The sequence below is a fragment of the Chiloscyllium plagiosum genome, unplaced genomic scaffold (genome assembly GCF_037043375.1).
Source record: "Chiloscyllium plagiosum isolate Xiang-an unplaced genomic scaffold, Cpla_swu_hap1 HiC_scaffold_4, whole genome shotgun sequence".
NCBI classification, from domain to species: Eukaryota; Metazoa; Chordata; class Chondrichthyes; order Orectolobiformes; family Hemiscylliidae; genus Chiloscyllium; species Chiloscyllium plagiosum.
In genome coordinates, this window is record NW_028270142.1 from 53,009,175 (window position 1) to 53,032,092 (window position 22,918).

Sequence of the window (22,918 nt, forward strand, 5' to 3'; positions counted from 1 at the left end):
ATTTTCCTCATCATTGATTTTCAGCTTATTGGTCTATAATTCGTTTGTTTTTTTTTCTCTCCCCCCCCCCCCCTTTAAATAGTGGGTTATATTTGCCACTCTCTAATTTGTAGGAACTCCTCCAGTCTATAGAATCTTGGAGGATGTCCACAAATGCATCCAGTCTTTCCAGGACTACCTCATTTAGTACTCTGGAATTTTCAGGTCCTGGTGGATTGTCAGCCCTTAAATGTAACACTATTTTCTTACTAAATTTTACTCAATTTACTCTTTCTACTCAATTCTATCCTCTCATCAGACCCTTGGTTCCCTAACATTTCTGAGAGGTTATTTGTGCCCTCTTTTCTGAAGACAAAATCGAAGTATGTGCCAATTCTTTGCTCCCCATGATCATTTCCCTGGCTCTTGAATGTAAGGGAGCTACATTTGCCTTGACTAATCTTTTTCTCTTCAATTGTTTATAGAAGTTTTTATGGTCAGTTTCTATTTTCCTCAAAATTTTATCCTCCGTCTATTCTCCCCTCTTGATAAAGCTTTTGTTCTCTTTTACTGAATACTAAAACGGTCCTAATCCTTAAATATGTAGCTTTTTCTAGCAAATTAATGTGTCTCCTCATTGGATTTAATACTATCCCTAATTTCTTTTGTAAACCTTGGTTGAGCTACGTTTCCTCTTATTTTTATGCCAGACAGAAATGAATAATTGCTATAATTCATGTACACATTCATTAAATATGAACTATTGCCAATGTAAAATTAAACTCTTTGGTAAGGCTCCCCGATCCATGACTTATACCTTTACAATTCCCTTTATTTAAAATCAGAATCCTGATTTCAGACTCAAGTATTCATTTTAATGATAAATTCTATAATATTATGGTTGTTCTTCCCCAAAGGACCCCACTCCAGCATGGTTGTTACTTTATCCTTTCTCATTGCAAAGTACCTAGTGTAGTTTAGCCTGTTCTCTGGTTTGTTCCCCAATGTGCTGATCTAAAATCAAATCATGTACACACTCCAAGAAATTGTCCTCAACGATATTATTGCTAATTTGTTTTGTTTGATCAGTATGCAAATTTAAGTCACCCATGATTACAATTATCCTTATTGCACACATTTCTAACTTCTTGATCGATGTCTTTTCTTACAATTCCCAAGAACATTTTCTGCCCCTAGTGTTTCTTACCTTCACTCATACAGTTTCCATGATTTTCTGAACCAACATTCTTCCTCACTACATCATTGATCATTCCTTTACTAACAATGCAAACTCATCTCCTTTCCCTTTTTGATCTTTCTCAGTTATGAAAGCACTGTATATTTAGCTCACATATTCAATCAAAATATTTCAACATTCAGACAAAAGTCTCCACATCACTATCCTAAAAGGGTGATCCCTTCGAATATGATACTGCAGGCATGTCTCTGAAATCAAAATTATAACCGTTTTGGTGCTGTTAATTATCTCTTTACCACAAATGCTTCAAAAGCATTAAGATACAAAACCTTCAGATTTGCCTTTTTACCTTTGATTCACCAGAACTTCACTTTGCACTGTGGTCCAATTTGTTTCTCATCTTTATTCTGTCTGCCTTCCACTTTTGCTTCTTATCTTCCTTTTGTTTCTATCATTGTTTCTCCTTCCTGTGTCTCCTTTCTCCCTCCTCTGTCTCCTTACTCAGGTTCCCATCCCATGTCATTCTAGCTTAAACCCTCCCTGACAGCACGAGCAAATACATTGATACCTAGAATATACATGGCTATCTCAACAGGAATAATTGGATATACTGAGCTTGTTTTCACTCGAGTTCTGAACATCAGGAGTGACATGATTGAAGCTTAAAAGATCCTGGACAATCTTGACAAGGTGAACATGGATTTAGAAATAGTATTTACTCTTGTGGTTGAGTGCAGAATTAGGGATCACCTTTTTAGGATAGAGATGTGGGGAGCTTCTCTCGGAGGGATTTTGGAACTCTCTTCCTCAAACTGTAGTGAAGGTAGGGTCATTAAATATTTTTAAGGTGGAGGTAGACAGAGTCCTGTTCAGGAAGGGAATCAAAGGTTATTAGGGATAGATGGGAATGTGGAATTCTGAACACAAACAAATTAGCCACAATCTTATTGAGCAGGCCTGAAGGGCCTAATGGCCTTTCTCTCTGCTTCCCAATTCATATGCTTGTCTGCGCAGTGTGGCCTGTCAGAGTACCATTTTCTTGCCCAGTTCCATTAAATGCAGAGTGGTCTACAGTACAGAATAAGGCCCTTCAGTCCAGCGAATCTACATTGGTCAAAAATAGCCACCTAACTATTCTCGTCCCAGTTCTTCCAGCACAGGCTCACTGGTCTGACAGGACATTGTAGCTGAAGTCCAGCCAGAAAACATGAATGTAGTTGTTATTTAACTGGGCCACTGAGTGCGCGACAGTTGTCATGTGGGGAGAAAGTTCAAAGTAAAATTTTTAAGCAGCCTCTGATGATCCCTCCATCTATGAGGGTCCTGATTGGAATCCTCACATTAGGAATTGTCAGTTGGATGGAGTGCCTGATAGTCTTTAGAGTATTAAAATATTAAATTAAACACAGTCCAGTTTGCATTACATTACGAAATTTATGGTGTTGAGGAGGAAAAGGAGATCTGATGTAATAGATTCTATCACTTTTTCCACTTCATTGCAGCTATGGAACACCAATTCTCCAGGTCCATTAAAGAAGGAAATCTATCCTGAGATATTTTAAGAAAAATGGTCAATTTTATGCTTAACCCGTGTGCTTCTATCAAAAGGAAATGGCTTTTATAAATTGTGTGCATAATAAGGATATAACACTTGAAAAATAAGTCACCATCTTCTCAAGGGTAATGCCACATCCATAGATCAGCAATTCTTTATTTGTGAAAGTGATTCAAGTCTCCTAAGCAACAAATAGGACAGAAGCCATGAGATTCCAATTATTTTGTACTCAACTGACACTCAATCTGAAAGTTTTCACTTTGTTTACAGTATTTCTCATCCATAGTCCATAATTTACTCATGAAAAAAACTTGAAAGAGGTAAAACACATGGAAAACATACAGAAAAAAGTCACATTTTAGTTGGTGTTCTGTAAAGTAGCAAGTAACTTACTTGTTCTCCTCTTTTCCCTGGTAATCCAGGAGGACCAGGGGGCCCTATCAGTGTTACATTATTGGCCGGACATGCCCTTGCACATGTCCGCCGGATTGCAGATGCGTAGATTGCTAATTGTTCATTCACTACTCTTTTGCACAACTCAAAAACCTGTTCCAAGGGCATTCCTGGACCCTAATAGATATAAAATATTGTAAATATTTTTTTTGGAAAAATGTCAACAAATAAACAGGGCTATAAAAGAACAGATGGCACCTCAGAAATATTTGTAAAGCTTCTGATTTCAAAATCACATTTTTTTACAGGCAACACAATACCAGAAAAAAAGATAATTAAGTATGTTGGACTGAACAATAGTCAGTACAATACGTGTGAATTAGACTGACAACAATTTTTTTATCCTGTTACAATCACAAAAATAATCAAATTTTACCAAATATCCCCACTGAAATAAATCTGGCTTTGTGACTTCTAAATATTTGGCATAAACATTGGAGAACTAGAAATAACATTTTGAAGAAAAAATATTAGTGCAGGGAGATGTACTTTTAACGTTATGTATTTAGCCTCATCTGATCCTTTTGCTTTCACTTTTTAATTTTTTGCAGCATCTTCCTTCGAATATTAATGTGTCACATGCAATTTTCAGATGTCAGTTGGGTTGTGTTTGGTTTCAGAATAAAATGAAGGATAAGGTGCTTCTCTTCTTGTGCATTAGGATCAGATTGTCTGTTTGCTTTCACCATAACTAATGGAAGTGGTTCTCTGCAAACATATTGGTCTCAACTGTCTATTACACAAATATGGGATTGGTTCTCCATGTTTGTTGCATGGAAACTAGTAGCCTTAAGTTCAAAGAATCTTTCTTCTTGGGTAGCCCCTCCAGATCAAGGATGATATTCTGATATGATGTGTTCTGAGATGGTTGGTACAATGTCCAAATCTGCAAATTCTGCCATGTGTGCAGCAGGTGATGACTGAAGGAGTGGTTGGTGGGATGTTTGAATGCTCCTTCTGATATTTCGGCTTCAGCTCTGCACATTCCAAATGCAGTCCGCCCATGTGTTTGGTGCCTTCCCGAAAGACATACAAATAACTGGTTTTCACGTCACCAAACACAACCCCTCCACACCCATACACGCACAGCTCCATTACACAGATGAGTGGGAGCATGCTGTGCAATGCCCTCTGTTCAATATTAAACTCAAGACCTTTGTTTCTGATTGTTAGCTTCTCTCAGTGGTTGATAGTCCTGACCTGTGAGAGCAGCCAGAAAGATGGCATTCAATACCTTGTGGGCTCGGAAACCAACCTTAAAAATTAATTATTTCGCACAGGGTGAAACCAAAGGTTAGACTTTAATGGTCATGGAAGCAGGCTGGTACACCACAGCTGTACTGTAGGTGGTAAACCTGACATGGCCATTACTGAGAGTCCATTAAATCCCAAGGGAGGAAATCTGCTGGCAGCCATTTGGGTTCCCAGTCTGCCATGGGGGAATATCTGCTGCTGGGGAGAGCTGCTGGACAATTAGAAGTTTGCAGCTCTCTCCAGTACAAGCAGTGGAACTTGGCGTGGTGGCCATTGCAAGGTCCTGGAGTAGACCCCAAAAGCAGGTTTGTAATTGGAGCACACGTAAAGTGCAACAGAATCACATTGGACACTCAGAGGCCTGGGCAAGGTCTGAAGGGGTCTTGTTGTAAAGGGTGACGAATAGGCCAGAATAAGACCAGACTTTCCTTCAATCTCATAGCAACTATGTAAAGCAATTCAGGAGATTTTAAAACTATAAATTAACTTGCAATGGCAACAGAGTCCACTTAATTGAAAGGTAATTACAGACTCAAGCAACATTTCTGCACAGTTAGCATGGTGGTACATAATGCATGTTTTCCTCCACAAGGAAAAATCAGTTAAAAAAAACAGTAATATTTAGAAATAAATGTACTGGTCATACTGGAGCACTGTTCTGAGGTATACAAGTCAAACCAGTAAGCAGCATTAGCAGGTTTTAGTGTTGCTTTCTTCAAAGGTCATGGCCATGCAATGTGTACTGTGCTCACTGCATGCATTATAATGCACCAACCTGAGCCTGAGAGCAAACAAATCTCAAGTCAAGAGAGAGAGAAATAGAGAGAGAGAAATAAGGACTTAGCCCAAGAGCTGAGACTCAAAGTAAGAGGGAGTGGTGCTTCTAGCTCGCTGTTGCCAAGATGAAAGCTCACTCTTTTTTTGGATAAGAAAAACTTGCAGACTAAGTAACGTGGTTACAATGAAATCAGAAACGCGCTTCTCCCTTTCCTGTTGAGTGTTGTTCCTTTTGTTTCATGATCAAATGTATACCTTTTAACTAATTTACTTATATAGCCCTCATAAGAAAATCCCTCCATATCTGGAACTAATCTAATGAACCATCTGGCACATTTCTAATGCCAATATAGCTTTCCTTAGATAAAGAGACCAAAACTGTCCTGAATATTCCAGGTATGGTCTGACTATGCCTTGTTTAGTTTTAGCAAGATCTCTGAAGGTGTTGAAGTAGTTTCAGTAAGTTAAGGTTTAAACTTTCAATCCTGTCTTATAGAAACTGAGAACTATAGATGTGGAAAGACAGGCTAGGAGTTAATAGGAGATACACTATCAGCAAGATAGTGCTGGCCTTGGCTGAAATACAGGTAACGCCTGTGAAATCTGTGGGAAAACAGTAGATAACCTAAGACACCCAGATAAAAACATTGTGGGAACTGTAGTACATTGTAATGCTTTGTATAAAGCGAGGGGATGTCTCTAACCCACCAGAGTTAGTTTTACACCAGACAATGATAAGACTGGTTCTCCTTGCCTATGCGTAAAAATACTGATCATAGACCTAATTCCTGATTCCCATTATCATTTTGTTTAGTTATTCAATAACAAATTCCCCATTTTTTTTACTCCATTCCCTTTGAAATAAAGGCTAACAGTTGACTCATCTGCATTATTACTTTTTGAACTTGAATGTTAACTTTTTGTGATTCATGCATGAAGACCCCCAAATATCTTTGTGCTGCAGCTTTGTGAAATCCTTCATCATTTAAATAATTTTCAGTTCCTCTCTTCATGCAAAATTCATAGCCCCATATTATATTCCATTTTCCTAGTTTTTGAACACTCATTTAATCTGTTTGCATCCCTCTGTAGATTCCTTGCGTCATTCGTGTTACTTGTCTCCCAGCCATTTTTGTGTCATCGACCAACTTCGAAAGAATACATTCACTTCTACCATCCAAGTACTTTATATATGTTTTAAATAACTGTAGTGCCAGCACTGATCCTTGTGGTCCTCCCGTAGATACAGATTGTAATCCTGAAGATGGCCCCTTTATTCCAACTCTGTTTTCTATTAATTAGTCAATCCTCTATCCATGCTAATATACCACACTTTCCATGGATTGCCACCTTGCTGTTTCAGAGGAGTATGTGAATTCCGTTCATCCTGACAGTAATGCTGTCAGGAGGTCTCAATGCATGGTCGGGGTCACTCTTGACAGTAAGGTTGGAGGTGGGGATAGGGTGGGGAGGAATTAGACAAAATGCAATTCTCCACAGTGATTCAAGTGTAAGATAGTCCTGTGATATCAATGGTTGCAATGGCTGCAGTAATAGGGAGATGGGCTAGAGTCATAGAGATGTACAGCATGGAAACAGACCCTTCGGTCCAACCAGTCCATCCCGACCAGATATCCCAACCCAATCTAGTCCCACCTGCCAGCGTCTGGCCCATATCCCTCCAAACCCTTCCTATTCATATACCCATCCAAATGCCTCTTAAATATTGCAATTGTACCAGCTTCCACCACTTCCTCTGGCAGCTCATTCCATACACGTACCACCCTCTGTGAAAAAGTTGCCCCGTAGGTCTCTTTTATATCTTTCCCCTCCCACCCTAAACCTATGCCTTCTAGAGGATTGGAATACAATGATACAGAAGTTATGCTGCAGTTATACAAAATCCTGGTTAGACCCCACTTGGGGTACTATGAACTGATCTGAGCACCACACATTAGGAAGGATATATTGCCCTGGAGAGAGTACAACATAGGTTTACAAGAATGATACCTAGACTTTAGGAGTTACGGGGAGCGAATTCACAAATTAGGCCTATTTTTCTAGAAGTTAGAATGTTAAGAGTCGATCTGATCAGTCTTCAAGTTATGAATAGGAAAAGGCAGGATAGACAATGTTAAACTATTTCCACTGTTTGAGGACTCTCGAACTGGGGGACATAGTCTGAGAATGAGGGCTAGACCATTCAGAAGAGATGTTGGGAAGCACTTCTACACACAAAGGGTGGTAGATGTTTGGAACTCTCCTGGATACAGGATCAGATGTTAATTTTAAATCTGAGAAAGATTTTTTTTTGTTAAACAAAGGTATTAAAGGATATGGGCCAGTCAGGTATATGGAGTCAGGCCACAGAAGAGCCATGATCTCCATAAATCTTGAAACAGGTTTAAGGGGCTGAATGGCCTACTCCTGTTCCTGGATTCCCAGTCATTGAGGATTCCTTGCCATTGGAACTGAATCTACTTTCTGTCAAGGTCTATGCAATAGCGTTCCCACGTTAAAAGATCTTCCTCACCAGCCATCTACTTAGATGAATTTGTTTGTTTCCTCCCCCTAGAACTGTAATAAATTTGTCAGACATCATGATTATATTATGTATTTCTAAATGCTCTGCTATTACATCCCTTCCAATAAAAAATGACATCTTCCCAATGACAGCTATTAAACTAACTGGCCTCCAGTTAGCTCCCTCCCTTTCAATAAGTGTGTTACGTGGGCATTTTTCCAGTCCTCTGGGACTTATCTAAAATCTAAGGATTCTTGGAAGATGACCACTAGTGCAACCAGTATCTCTGTAGCTACTTTCTTTAATATACTAGGATGCAACCCATTGGGTCCAGAGCATTTATCAGCCTTTAGCCCCATTAGTTTTCCTAACATATTTTTCTCTAGTGATAGCCATTGTGCACAGGCTTGGAAATGACATGATCATTTCGTGACATCAAACATCTCAAAGTGCTTTATAAACAATGAAGTGCAGTCACCACTGTCAATATAATGTCAGAAATGCAGCAATTTTATATATGCTAAATGTGATTAAAGGGGTTTCAACACAATTAGAAATGGAAGACAAAGCTTAAAGTAGCTTGAAGCATTTGTTTTCCAGAAAAAGCAGAGATTGAACAGTTTGACTTTTCTTCTAAACTTAATTTAAGATGAAATTGAACTCACATGCGCTCCTACAGATCCTGGTTCCCCTCTTTGCCCTGCTTCACCTCGCTCCCCCATGGGCCCTGGAAAGCCTCGTGGACCAGGAATTCCAGGCACACCACGTCTGCCTTCAATTCCAACATCCCCTGGAGGGCCAGGTCGTCCAAACTAAATTAAAAACAAAAGTTCAACGGAGTAGTTACAATAATTTAACCACTTAAAGCATGCCCACTAAACAATATGTGTTCAAGCAGGTGCTTGAACATGTGCTTACTGTTCACCGCAGTAATTAAAAAGGGAATTGTACAAATTTTCAAAAAAGTGCATTTAGATAAAACCGATCCTGAACATGTTGTTGCATATTTTTGTAACGTGGTGCTAGCTTTCCCTTGCAGCTATTTCATAAATCAGGCTTTGATCTCAATTAAACTTTTGAGCTGCCCTTATTATTTGATCATCACTCGCTATGCAGCAATATTTCCAAATATCTGTCATAATTTTCACCTTTTCTCTCCTTAATATATGGTTTCTTGATTTTGCGACCTTGTTTCAGGTTAATTCGAAAGAAGATTTGTATCTCATCTCCATCAGAACCTCTCAGAGAAGTTTTGCTCTGAGCCCAACAAGTCGTATTTTACCATAATTAAGGTTGGGAACAGGTTTCCTTCTGTTCTCTGCAAATTCAGTGTGGTCCAAAGGGTTACCTTAGGCTGAGACAGTCAGAGCCGTATATAATACCCAAAGTGTGCCTGACTAGTAACATATGACCAAATGGATTTGACAATATCATATTATTTCCCTCCATTTGTTGTCTCCACACATGATTCTAACATGAAGAATGGCTAGTCAATTAGGACCCTTTTCAACTTCTGTAATGATCTCATCCCTCAAATGAATTACATATAGGATAGAATGTATTTAATGTGTACATACTGAATCTAACTTGCTAATAGTCTGCTCATGAATCAGCCCTCTTGAGTTCTCTTTGTCAGATCTTAACTGTATCTTCTGAGTTTGGGTACCCATGCCTACAGCATTTATTGTTGACTCCTGCACAGCCCAGTCAAAATTGCTGTTCAACTTCAACCATAAAAAAAAATACTGCAGACGCTGGATAATTTAAAGAAAATACAAAAATGCCAGGTATATCAAGCAAGTCTAGGAGCATCTGTGGAGAGAAAAAAACAAAAATGCTTCTTGCACTTTTCATTTTTGTTCCAACCTAGTTCTCCTGTAGCACTGCAGCACAACTCATTTTGATTTAAAATTCTCTCGTGGGACATGGGGATCACTGACAGCATTTATTGCCTGTCCCTAGTTGCCCTTGAGAAGGTGGTGCTAAGCTGACTTCTTGAACTGCTGCAGTCCACACCCTGTAGGTAGACACACAATGCCCTTTGGGAAGAAATTCCAGGATTTTGACCCAGCGACAGTGAAAGAATGGTAATATATTTCCAAGTTAGGGTAGTGAGTGGCTTGGAGGAGAACTTGCCAGCCGTGGTATTCACAGTGTTACCTATGATCTGAAGTACCCACCTGCTCCAAGAAGACCACATCATCCTAGTGCCAAAGAATAATCATACAACATGCCTCAATGATTACCTTGTGGCTGTAAAAGCTTTTCCTTTTTTGAGGTATTTTAGGTGTTGGAAGTGATTTCCTCGAATTCCAGGAGCAGTAATTACTGTTTCGTATGCTGTTGCATTGTTTTGGAATTTTGTGGAAAAAATGTCAAAACAACACCGTTTTTAAAAGAGAGAAAGACAGACCAAAAGCAGCGAGCACATGGTTTGTGAGGGAGAAAGAGAAAGAAACCTACACTGCTAACTGACACAGCAGTGAATGTGTGCAGTTACTGTCTTTGCTGATTGAGTTCATGGGAAAAATTAACAAACAGCAAAATTCACAGCTGACCTTGGAGGAACCTGTGTGGGAAAGCTTACAGCGCAGGAACAGAAAAGTGCATAGTTTTTAACGTCTACAGTAGTGAGTAGAGTGGGTTCTTTCTTGATTACAGAGGAACCTCGATTATCCGAATATCAATTATCCAAAGGAGATCTCAAGGTCCCAATAGAAACATTACATTAAAGAGCTGTTTCAACCCTGATCGCGCCTTTTGTTTATAGGTACACTGATTAAAAATGAACTCAGCTCACTGAAATACTGCTGAGAACAGTCCTGGACAGTCCAGGCACCGTCTCAAAATGACTGACCTCCCGCCTTCTCTCTTTCTCTCCCCCCCTCCCCCAACACTTTCCCTGGAGTTCTACACAGGGGTGAACTCTAAACCCCCCCCCCCCTTCCCCAGAAAATCTCTCCAACGTTGTCCTGTACAGGGCAGAGGTGGAACATGAGACTTACTCCAAAAAGGCAGCAGCAGTCTTACTGTTGGTGTACAGTCCGGCTGCTCCAGGGTTGGGGGAGGGGGTTTGGATGGGTCAGGGGCGCAGACGGGGTTTGGATGGTGGGTGAGGATGGACAGGGATGTGGGGTTGGGGGAACAGGGTTGGGGTTGCGGGCAGACCGGGAGGGTGGTATTGGACAGGGTTGGGGTCAGGCAGGGTGAGAGTGGACAGGGTTGGGGGCGGATGGGGGGAGGGGGCAGGGAGCGGGTCTCATACGCAGTGTGCTTTTGCCTAGTTCCCTGAACGGGGAGCACACTTCACAGAAAACTCCAAGCCCCAGAGGGAATCAATTAACCAAAAAATCAATTATCCGAATGAAATAGTGCCTGCCCATCTCGTTCAGATAATCGAGGTTCCTCTGTATATGTTTTATTGAAATCTATCTCTTGATTAAATTTTAAAAATGTAAACCATAAGTACAATGTTAGCCTGGAGCACTGTTTTATTTTAAGAACAAACAGACGGTGCTATTTTCTGGGTCTATAGATTGTGAAAGATCAAAGATGGCCTTTAGTAGAGTGATAGATGTACATCTGTTGGATGTGGGAGCTTAGGGAGAGTTTTCATGTTACTGATGATTATATCTGCAGCAAGTGTCTTTGGTTGCGAATCCTATCATAGCGCATATATTGATTGGAGTGGCAGTTAGAGGCAATAAGGAATTTACAAGAGCTAGGGGGTGTGATGGATGGCAGTTATAGGAAGGGACAAAAGCCACAGATACAATCAGGTAGATGAGTTAACTCCAGGAAAGGTAGGAGAGGTAGATAGGTAGTGCAGGAGTCTTCTGTGACTATCCCTATTTCAAACAAGTATGCTGTTTTGGAAAATATAGGGGGCAATGGACTTGCAGGGAAATGTAGTATGAACAGCCAAGTTTCTGGTATTGAGACAGGCTCAACTGTAATGAGGGGTATGTCAGGTACCAAGTGACCGATTGTGATAGCGGACTCTCTAGTCAGAGGCACAGACAGATGTTTCTGCAGCCAACAGCGAAAAATCAGCATGATGTGTTGCCTCCCTGGTGCCAGGATCAAGGATGTCTCAGAGAGGGTGCAGAATGTTCTCAAAGGGGAGAGGGACCAGCAGGAGGTCATTGTACACATTGGAACTAACATCATGGGAAGGAAAAAGGATGAGGTTCTGAAGAGGGAATATAGAAAGTAAAGCAGGAATTTAAAAAGGTGAGTTTTGAAAAGATCTATATTTCTGGTTGAGGTTCTGAATGTAGGTTTGCTCGCTGAGCTGGAAGGTTCGGTTTCATATGTTTTGTCACCATACTAGGTAATATCATTAGTGAGCCTCCGGATGAAGTACTGGTGGTATGGGCCACATTTTTTATATGTGTTTAGACTTCCTTGGGTTGGTGACATCATTTCCTGTTCTTTTTCTCAGGGGGTGGTTAATGGGATCCTAATCAAAGTGTTTGTTGATCGAGTTCCGATTGAAATGCCATACTTGCAGGAATTCTCGTGCACATCTCTATTTGGCTTGTCCTAGATAGATGTGTTATCCCAGTCGAAGTGATGCCCTTCCTTATCTGTATGTAAATATACTAGTAAGAATGGGTCATGTCTTTTTGTGGCAAGTTGATGTTCATGTACCCTGGTGGCTAGTTTTCTGCCTGTTTGTTCAATGTAGTGTTTCTTATAGTTCTTGCAAGGTATTTTGCAAGTGACATTAGTTTTGCTTGTTGTCTGTATAGGGGCCTTCAAGTTCATTAGTTGCTGTTTTAGTGTATTGGTGGGTTTGTGGGCTATCCTGATGCCAAGAGGTCTGAGTAGTCTGGCAGTCATTTCCAAGATGTCTTTGATGTAGGGGAGAGTGGCTTAGGTTTCTGGACGTGTTTTGTCTGCTTGTTTGGGTTTGTTGCTGAGAAATCACCGTGCTCGTTGGATACCCATTCTTTTTGAACACACTATAAGTGATTCTTCTCTGCTCTTAGTAGTTCCTCTGTGCTACAGTGCATGGTGGCTTGTTGAAATAATGTTCTAATGCAGCTTCGTTTGTGAATGTTGGGATGATTGCTTCTGTAGTTCAGTCTTTGGTCTGTATGTGTTGTTTTCCTGTGGTCGCTGGTTTGAAGTTCCCCGTTGGCTGTTTGCTCTATTACAACATCTAGAAATGTAGGACACCACTTCGACTGGAACAATACATTCATCCTCAGACAATCCAAAGAGAGACACGCGAGAGAATTTCAAGAAGCATGGCATTCCAACTAGAACTCTATCAACAAATACATTGACATTTTATCCCATTTACCACCACCTGAGAAAATGAACAGGAAATGACATCACCACAGGCAATGTAATCACCACAGGAAATGGTGTCACCAACCCAAGGGAAACCTAAACACATAATAAAAAGCAAGCCATACCACCAGTGCTTCATCTGGAGGCTCACTGATGATGTTACCTAGTATGGCGATGAAACGTCTGAAACCAAACCTTCCAGCTCAGCTAGCAAACCTTAAAAAGGAGGTCCTTGAAGGTAGTAATATTTGGATTACTCCCAGTGCTATGAGCTAGTGAGGGTAGGATTAGGAGGACAGATCAAATGATTACATGGCTAAGGAGCAGGTGCAGGAGAGAAGGATTCACATTTTTGAATCATTGGAATCTCTTCTGGGCTAGAAGTGACCTGTACAAGAAAGATGGACTGCACCTGAATTGGGAGGGAACTAATATACCAGAATGGAGACTTGCTAGAGCTGTGAGGGAGGATTTAACTAGTAAGGTGGGGGAGGGCGGGGTGGGACCCAGGAAAATAGTGAGGAAAGAGATCAATCTGGGACTGGTACATTTGAGAAAAGAAGCAAGTCAAACAGTCAGGGCAAGCAGAAATAAAGCAGAAAACAAGTTAGGAATGAAAATTAAACTGCATTTACTTCAATGCAAGAGGCCAGACAAGGAAGGCAGATGAACTCAGGGCATGGTTAGGATCATGAGACTGGGATATCAAAGCAATTACAGAGACATGGCTCAGGGATGGACAGTACTAACAGCTTAATGTTCCAGGATACAAATGCTACATGAAAGGTTAGAAAGATTGGCCGGGGGGTGGGGGGGAGGTGGGGGGAGAACAGAGAGGAGGGGAGCAGCGTTTTTGATAAGGGATAGCATTACTGCTGTACTGAGGGAGGATATTCCTGGGAATACATCCAGAGAAGTTATTTGGATGGAAGTGAGAAGTGAGAAGTGAGAAGGGAATGATCACCTTATTGGGATTGTATTATAGACCCCCTAATAGTCAGAGGGAAATTGAGAAACAAATTTGTAAGGAGATTTCAGTTATCAGTAAGAATAATAAGGTGGTTATGGTAGGGAGTTTAACTTTCTAAACATAGACTGGGACTGCCATAGTGTTAAGTGTTTAGACGGAGAGGAATTTGTTAAGTGTGTACAAGAAAATTTTCTGATTCAGTATATGGATGTACTACTAGAGAAGGTGCAAAATTTGACCTACTCTTGGGAAATAAGGCAGGGCGGGTGACTGAGGTATCAATGGGGGAGGACTTTGGGGACAGTGACCAGAATTCTCTTAGTTTTAAAATAGTGATGGAAAAGAATAGACCAGATCTAAAGTTGAAGTTGTAAACTAGGGAAGGCTAATTTTGACGGTATTAGGCAAGAAGTTTTAAAAGCTGACTGGGACAGATGTTCACAGGTAAAGGGACAGCTAGAAAATGGGAACTCTTCAGAAATGAGATAACAAGAATCCAGAGACAGTATATTCCTGTCAGGGTGAAAGGAAAGGCTGGTAGGTGTAGGGAATACTGGGTGACTAGGGAAATTGAGGTTTTAGTTAAGAAAAAGAAGGAAGAATATGTCAGGTATAGACAGGAGAGATCGAGTGAATCCTTAGAGTATAAAGGCAGTAGGAGTATACTTAAGAGGGAAATCAGGAGGGTAAAAAGGGGACATGAGATCACTTTCATCAAATAGAGTTTTTATAAATACATTAAGGACAAAACGGTAACTAGGGAAAGAATAGAACCCATCAAAGATCAGCAAGGCAGCCTTTGTGTGGAGCTGCAGGAGATACTAAATGAGTATTTTGCATCAGTGTTTGCTGTGGAGAAGGACATGGAAGTTATAGAATGTGGGGAAATAGATGGTGACATCTCGAAAAATGTACATATTATAGAGGAGCAAGTGCTGGATGTCTTGAAATACATACAAGTGGATAAATCCCCAGGAACTGATCAGGTGTACCCTAGAACTCTGTGGGAAGCTCGGGAAGTGATTGCTGGGCCTCTTGCTGAGATATTCGTATCATTGATAGTCACAGGTGAGGTGCCAGAAGACTGGAGGTTGGCTAATGTGGTACTACTATTTAAGAAGGGTGGTAACAAAAAGCCAGAGAACTATAGATCGGTGAACCTGATGTCATTGGTGGGCAAGTTGTTGGAGGGAATCCTGGAGGGACAGGATTTACATATATTTAGAAAGGCCAGGACTGATTATGGACAGTCAACATGACTTTGTGCACGGTAAATTGTGTCTCACGAACTTAACTGAGATTTTTGAAGAAGTTACAAAGAGGGTTAATGAGGACAGAGTGGTAGATGTGATCTATATCGACTTGAGTAAGGCATTCAACAAGGTTCCTCATGGGAGACTGGTTAGCAGGGTTAGATCTCATGGAATACAGGGAGAACTAGCCATTTGGATATAGAACTGGCTCGAAGGTCGAAGACAGATAGTGGTGGTGGAGCGTTGTTTTTCAGATTGGAGGACTGTGACCGGTGGAGTGCCACAAGGATCAGTACTGGGTCTTCTACTTTTTGTCATTTATATAAATGATTTGAATGTGGACATAGGAGGTATTGTTAGTAAGTTTGCAGATGACACCAAAATTGGAGGTGTAGTGGACAGCAAAGAAGGTTACCTCAGAGTAAAACGGGAGCTCGATCAGATCGGTCAATGGGCTGAGGAGTGGCAGATCGATTTTAATTTAGATAAATGCAAGGTGCTGCATTTTGGAAAAACAAATCAGATCAGGACTTATACACATAATGGCCAGGTCCAGGGGAGCGTTGCTGAACAAAGAGACTGTGGAGTGCAAGTTCATAGTTCCTTGAAAGTAGAGTCACAGGTAGATAGGATAGTGAAGAAGGCTTCTGGTGGGCTTTCCTTTATTGGTCAGAGCATTGAGTACAGGAGTTGGGAGATCATGTTATGGCTGTACAGGACATTGGTTAGGTCAATTTTGGAATATTGCATGCAATTCTGGCCTCCTTCCTATTGGAAGGATGTTGTGAAACTTGAAAAAGTTGAGAAAAGATTTACAAGGATGTTGCCAGGTTTGCCAGGATTTGAGCTTTAGAGAAAGGCTGAATAGGCTAGGGCTATTGTCCTTGAGGTGTATGAGGCTGAAGGTTGACCTTATTGAGGTTTATAAAGTCATGAGGGGCATGGATAGGGTAAATAAACAAGGTCTTTTCCCTCGGGTGGTGGAGTCCAAAACTAAAGGACATTGGTTTAGGGTGAGAGGGAAAACATATAAAAGGGGCCTAAGATGCATTTTTTTCATGGAGAGGGTGGTGTGTATATGGAACGAGTTGCCAGAGGAAGTGGTGGAGGCTGGTGCAATTATAGCATTTAAAAGGCATCTGGATGGTTCTATGAATATGAAGAGTTTACAGGGACATTAGCCAACTACTGCAAATTGGACTAGAGTAGGATCGGATATCTGGTCAGCAAGGATGATTGGACGGAAGGGTCTGTTTCCATGCTATACATCTCTATGACTCTATAACCAGAATAAAGTAGAAATCTATATAAACAGAACATAGGAGGATGCCTTTGTGATCATGGTTGATAATCCATCTCAGTACCCTGTTCCCACTTTCTCCCCAAAGCCTTCATACCTTTAGCCCTAAGAACTATATCTAACTTAGTGAAAATATTCAATGTTTTGGTCTCAACTGCTTTCTGTAGCAGAGAATACCATGGGCTCACCACAGTCTGCGTGAAACAATGTCTCCTCAGCTCAGTCCTAAATGGCCTATCCTGTATCCTTAGACTGTGACCCTTGGTTTTGGATTCCCCAGTCATAAAGAATATCCTTTCCCATCTAGGTTTATATGAGATCCTGAATCAATTTCCTAAATTCTAGGGAATACCGTCCAAACTGATTCAATCTCCCTTCATCCTATCGTCCCAAAAATCAATCTGGCAAACTTTCATTGCATAACTAGAACTTCCTTCCTCAGTTAAAGAGACCAAAACTGCACACAGTATTCCAGGTCTGATCTCACTAAGATTCTGTACAATAGCAGAAAGATATCTCTGCTCTTGTACTCAAAGCCACTTGCAATGAAGGCCAACAAACCCTTTGCCTTCTTCAACAACTGCAGTCCTTACATACTTAGTTTCTGCAACTGAGCAAAAAGGACAATTTTGCACCTCCCCTTTTCACAATCTATCACCATTAAGATAATAATCTGCCTTCCTGTTTTTGCCACCAAAGTGGATAACCTTCACGTTTATCTATACTATTGTTCATCTGCTGTCCATCACTCAACTTGTCCAAATCACATTAAAGCATTTCTGCATTCTCCTCACAGTTCATCCTCCCACCCAGCTTTGTGTGCCCTGGTTTACTCCACACTTTGAGCTTTTGGTCTGTATTGGTGATCAAGACAAAGAAGAGCATTGAAGCATTGGAAATAGTGCTGCAAGGAGTCAAAAGATTTTTTCCTAAAGTTAGAGGTCAGCTGTAAGGAAAGATTAAAAAGTTTTAGGTTCTTGATCTTGAAAGGATCATCTTATAGAATTATACAAGATATAGAAAAGATAAATTTAGAAAAAAATCATTTCAACCAAATTATTAGAATAAAACAAGAGATCACAGATTCATTAAAATAAATATTAAATTTAGGACTGATATCATGCCACACTTCATATAAATTGATGAATAGATGGAATGGAATTACAGAGTTCATCCAAAAATACTTGAATCAGTCAAGAATCATTACAATGGGGTCATTCTGAATGTATGGGCCAAATGTCACCTGTAAATATTTTGTGACAGCAATTAGCAGAGATCTAATCAGCACCCCTTCCAAACCTACAGGATAATCATTTCACTGTTAAAATCTTTCCAGCTATAATCAGTTTATGATTTAGACCAGTGATTAAACTTGGGACCATTCAAGTCTGAATAGTTCAATTCTGCCCTGAACATTCCATTTACTGATGTGTCATGGTTCAAAATTCCAATGTGCTTAACTCATTATCTGCCCTTGAAAACACATCTCACACTTTGTCAAATCGATGTTAACTTATTTAAAGCAAATTTTGTTCATACTTCCACACTACATTGTGTGATTGAGATTTAATGGCATCACTGAGACAATAACAAACAGTTTATGAAAGAAAGATCCCAGGTTAAAGTGTTTTTTTTTTAAGGAAGTTACCCATGAATGTTGTATTACAGAAAGTTATACAATGATTTACAATATAATTTTCCTGGACTCATATTAATGAATATGTACCTCTGCTTGAAAAAGATAAAAAATACAAACCTGTCCTTTGTCACCCATGTCACCTTTGTCACCCTGTATAGAGAGAAAAAAGGTCAGCTATGCATAGATCTACAAACTTTCAATTAGTTTTGTCAGTTTAATTGTCACTGATTATAAAATACCTTGGGTCCTGACTTGCCTTGAACTCCAGTTTTTCCAGTTTCACCCTATTAAAAGTTTAAATTGGAAAATTAGTATTTCCATATTCTGACAAAAAGAACTGAATATTCATTCGTACAAATTTGCTGGAATAGAGCACCTATGCAAAATGACATCCAATGATGCAACAGCTCCTACTCTGGTAGAATTCAGCTTCATATCTTTGATTCTTCATTCTGTCCACTTCCAGTTCTTGCCATGCTGGGGATTAGGTTTACAATATGTCCTACTTGTTTACCAAGAGAGGGAAGTAAATACTGGATGATTCATCTGATCTCATTGATTCTTGAGCACTGCCTAGTGTCTGGTCACACAGTAGCTTGACCTGGAGTTTGGCAGGGGTGGGGCTTGCCAACATTAATGGTCAAATGGTATTGTGCAGCATGAGGATTTTTAAAAACGCCACAATTATTTATATTAACTTAATGTTATTTTGCTTTCAACGGTTTATCTTGTGGATTTTCACATTAGTTTTTAACAAGCAAAAAACACTGGCTAATGCTTAAGATTGTTGAAATTACTGTTGCAGTTCATTGACAAACACTTATTGTTTGACAGTCCCAAATCTGATAAGGTAAGTGGAGCACTAACACATTAAGTTAATGCCTTGTGGAAATATGAACTCAATAGTGTTATTCAATAAGCTGAATTTCACCCTGAGGTGGATGTGGCCATGCTGGGAAAATTATGGCAAACTGATTTCTTGGCATGCTCTGACCTCAATGAAATGGTCCTGATATCAGAGTCCTGACCCAAGAATGAATATTCAGCCCAGTATGCAAAGCATCTGTCAATATTAGCAACAACAATCTCTATCGCCATACATACTAAAATTGTTCAGACAAGGCTTTGCAGGATATTTGATAAACTGTTCTGCTATTCTGTGTCTCCCACTCTGGATTCTTACCTTCTCACCATCAGGCCCTGGTTCACCTTGTGGGCCCTGTGAAGAAAACATGTAATAAATGAGATCCTCCTTGCTTAAGGGATTATTTTATAACTAATTGCAGCTTCAATGATAGATTTGCTCACCGGTAAGCCTTTCACTCCCTTTTCTCCTGGTTTTCCAGGTATTCCACTTTGTCTTGCATCACCTTTCATCCCCTGGAAGAAAATATACTCAATAATTGGACATATAATAGGCAATGATAAAGAGCAAGTGCATACAGTAATCAATCTATATTTCCCATTCAGATATTACCCAATGCCAACTAGCAGAAAAACACATTTCTAAAATCTTTTGAAGGAAGTTAAATTTAAAACAAAGTGTATTTTTGTACAAACTTAACAACATGTCTCAACCTTCCCCTTCTCCTCCCACTTTCTGCCTGCCCCTCTCCTTTCTTCCCCTGTGCCCTTTCAGGAATCAGTGGTAATCCATCCATAAATGAGCAAGTAGAATTCCAGACCCAAGCTTCTAATTCAGATGACATTCAGACAGATGTTTTTGAGGCCAACATTCAAAAGTATACAGATTACGTGTAGATAATTAACATTCACAGAATTTACTGCTAGCCTTTGATTTTTTTAAAAATATAAGCCCGCTAATTATTCATTCTCCCCACCTGCAACACACATACACCAACCAACTCGCTATTCATCTCTGGACTGTGGCTGTGCATAAACAGGTTTCAGAGAGTTTGAGTGTGGAAACAGGCTATTCGGCCCAACAAGTCCACATCTACCCTATCCCTGTAACCCTGCATTTCCCATGGCCAATCCACTTAATGCACACTATGGGCAATTTATCATGGCCAATCCACCTAACCTGTTTATCTTAGGACTGTGGGAGGAAACTGGAGCACCTGGTGGAAATCCACACACAGACATGAGGAGAATGTGCAAACTTCACACAGACAGCCACTTGAGGCTAGAATTGAACCCTGGTCCCTGGCACTGTGAGGCAGCAGTGCTAACCACTGAGTCACCGTGATGCCCAGACTATTGTTGAGTAAATGCTGCTTGTTAGCATTGTCAATGACACCTTTCATCTCTTTGTTGATGATTGACAGCAGGGTAGAGGGTGCCAATTATTCATGCAGGATTTCTCCTGCTTTTTATGAACAAACCAATTTTCCACATTGCTGGATGGATATTCATCATGTAGCTGTACTGAAATAGCTTGCCTGGAGCAAAGCTAGCTCTGGATCACAAGTCTTTAGGACAATTGCTGAATGCTGTCAGGCCCCATTTGTCTTGGCTATATTCAATGCCTTCAGCTGTTTTTTTTTAATATCAAGTGGGATGAAGCAAATTGATTAAAAGCATCTGAGATGCTGGGGACCTCAGGAGAAAGTCACTCAGCATGTCTTGCTGAAGACATTTGCAAATGCTTCAGCTTTTACTTTTGCACTGTTATTCCAGACTTCCATAACATTGATGGAGCTACTTGTGAAGCCTCGTTCTGCAGTTGGCGTTCTTAAATTGCCCAGCTGCGTCCATGTTGGATGTAACAGGACTACAAAAGTTAGATCTGATCTTAGCTTATTGCGATATTATTTAGCTGTCTAACACATACTGTTTCTGCTGTTTGGTGTGTAAGTAGACTTATGTTGTAGTTTCACCAGACTGACACTTCGTTTTTAAGGCATGCCTGATGATGCCCTTATCCTGCCCTCCTGCACTTGTTGTTGGTGCCAGTGTTCAACTCTAATTTTCTTACAGGCTGTGCACACATCCAAAGCCCATGTGTGGCATCAGACATCCATGCAGCAGTTGGCGTGCTGATGCCAATTGCCATGCACAGTTGGTTCCCTCGATTGATACTAATGGTACACTTGCTAGCTTCCAAACTGGTGGGAGTTTCCCTAATCAAGGGAGTTACCGACAATTAAAACCAATGCATCAATTATCTCATAAATCATTTCATTTAAGACCCTAGGACAACATCAGTCAGGACCCAGGCACTTGTCAGCCCACAGCTCCAACAATTTACTCAGCATCACTTTTCTATTGATTGTAATTTTCCTGAGCTCTTCCTTCTCTTTGTTTCCCTGATTTGTAGCTGGCATGTTACTTAGATCCTTTTTAGTGAAGACGTATGCAAAATACCTATTCAGTTCACCAGCCATCTCTTTAGTTTCTACTATTAATTCTCCAGGCTCACTTTGCATAGGACCGAAGCTTCATCAGTTAACTCTTCACAAAATATTTATAGAAACACAGTATCCGTTTTTAATATTTTTGACAAGGTTCTTCTGTGCTCCAATTTTTCCCTCCTTATTAATTTTATATTGTTTTTATATATTCTCATAGACTCGTAGATGTATATAGTACAGAAGGAGGCCATTCAGCTAATCATGGCCATGCTGATCAACAAAGATCTGACTATATTAATCGCATTTTCCAACTTTGGTCCATAGCCCTTGAAGGTGATGGCAACATAAGTGAATTTCAAAATACTAATTAAATAGTGCATGGGTTTCCAACTCAACAGGCAGTGAGTTCCAAAATCCCAACACACTCTGGGTGAAACAAATTCTCAACTCCCCACTTAACCTTCTATATCTTACCTTAAATCTGTGCCTCCTGATTATTTCCACTTACTCATGGAAAAAGTGACTTCCTATCCACTCTATCTATGCCCCTCATAATCTTGTACAACTTGTCAGGTCCCCCCTCAACATTTGCTACACCAAGGAAAACAACCCGGCCCATCCAATCTTTCCTTTTAACTCAGACTGTCCAGCCCCAGCAACATCCTGGTAAATCTTCTCTGTTCCATGACTAGTGCAATCACATTCTTCCTATAATGGGGTGACCAGAGCTGTATACAATACTTCAGCATTTTACACATTTGAAACACAGTTTTGGCATAACCTCCCAGCTCTTGTGTACTGTCCAATTTTCTGTCATGCTACCTTTTTTTGCACATTTATATGCTTTTTCTTTATGTTTGATGTTAGTGTTAACCTTTCCAGTTATATTAAAAGGTGTATGATATACATTTTATATATTATCATTTTTAGAAGAGTTTTAGAGTTTAGATTTTAAAACTAGTGGTACATAGGTTTGGTCTATTTGAATGATGGAGTTTAATAATCAACTAGGTCAGTCTTTTAAGAACCACGATTTTAAACTATTTCTTTTCAAAGAGCAAATGCTGAAGACCTCCTGGAGGGCTAATGGAAGTTTGTTTATATTGTGGGGTTTTGTGACAAGTGAAGACTGAAACATTCAGCCAATAGCTGAGCAGAAGCTAGGGGGACTGAGTTTTTAAAATTTAGTTAGAAACTTCTGAATTCTGTTTGAAGATGACCTGACTGGGATAAGATGCAAGAATAGCTTTTCTAAGGGAAAAAAAAGAAGTTTGTTTACAGCAGTTAATGGAATAAGTTACCTCAGTGTAAGGATTTCAGTTTGAGTAAACTTCAAATGCAGAGTATTTGGTTAGAAATCTGCAGCTGGTTATTCAAAGCTGAGCAAATCTAAGATCTCAG

The 22,918-nt window shown here is 40.1% G+C and overlaps 1 protein-coding gene across 1 annotated transcript in view; it reads right to left on the reverse strand.

Annotated features, from left to right (window-relative positions):
* LOC122549492 (uncharacterized) overlaps positions 1-22,918 on the reverse strand; it is a gene marked incomplete at its 5' end in the record, with an annotated part of 83,802 nt that overhangs the window by 16,467 nt on the left and 44,417 nt on the right. The window contains 6 exons of the mRNA XM_087985830.1: positions 3,126-3,302; positions 8,406-8,552; positions 18,321-18,353; positions 18,443-18,487; positions 19,387-19,422; positions 19,512-19,583. Of these exons, the coding sequence (XP_087841956.1) occupies positions 3,126-3,302; positions 8,406-8,552; positions 18,321-18,353; positions 18,443-18,487; positions 19,387-19,422; positions 19,512-19,583 (510 nt within the window). The remainder of the gene's footprint in view (positions 1-3,125; positions 3,303-8,405; positions 8,553-18,320; positions 18,354-18,442; positions 18,488-19,386; positions 19,423-19,511; positions 19,584-22,918) is intronic.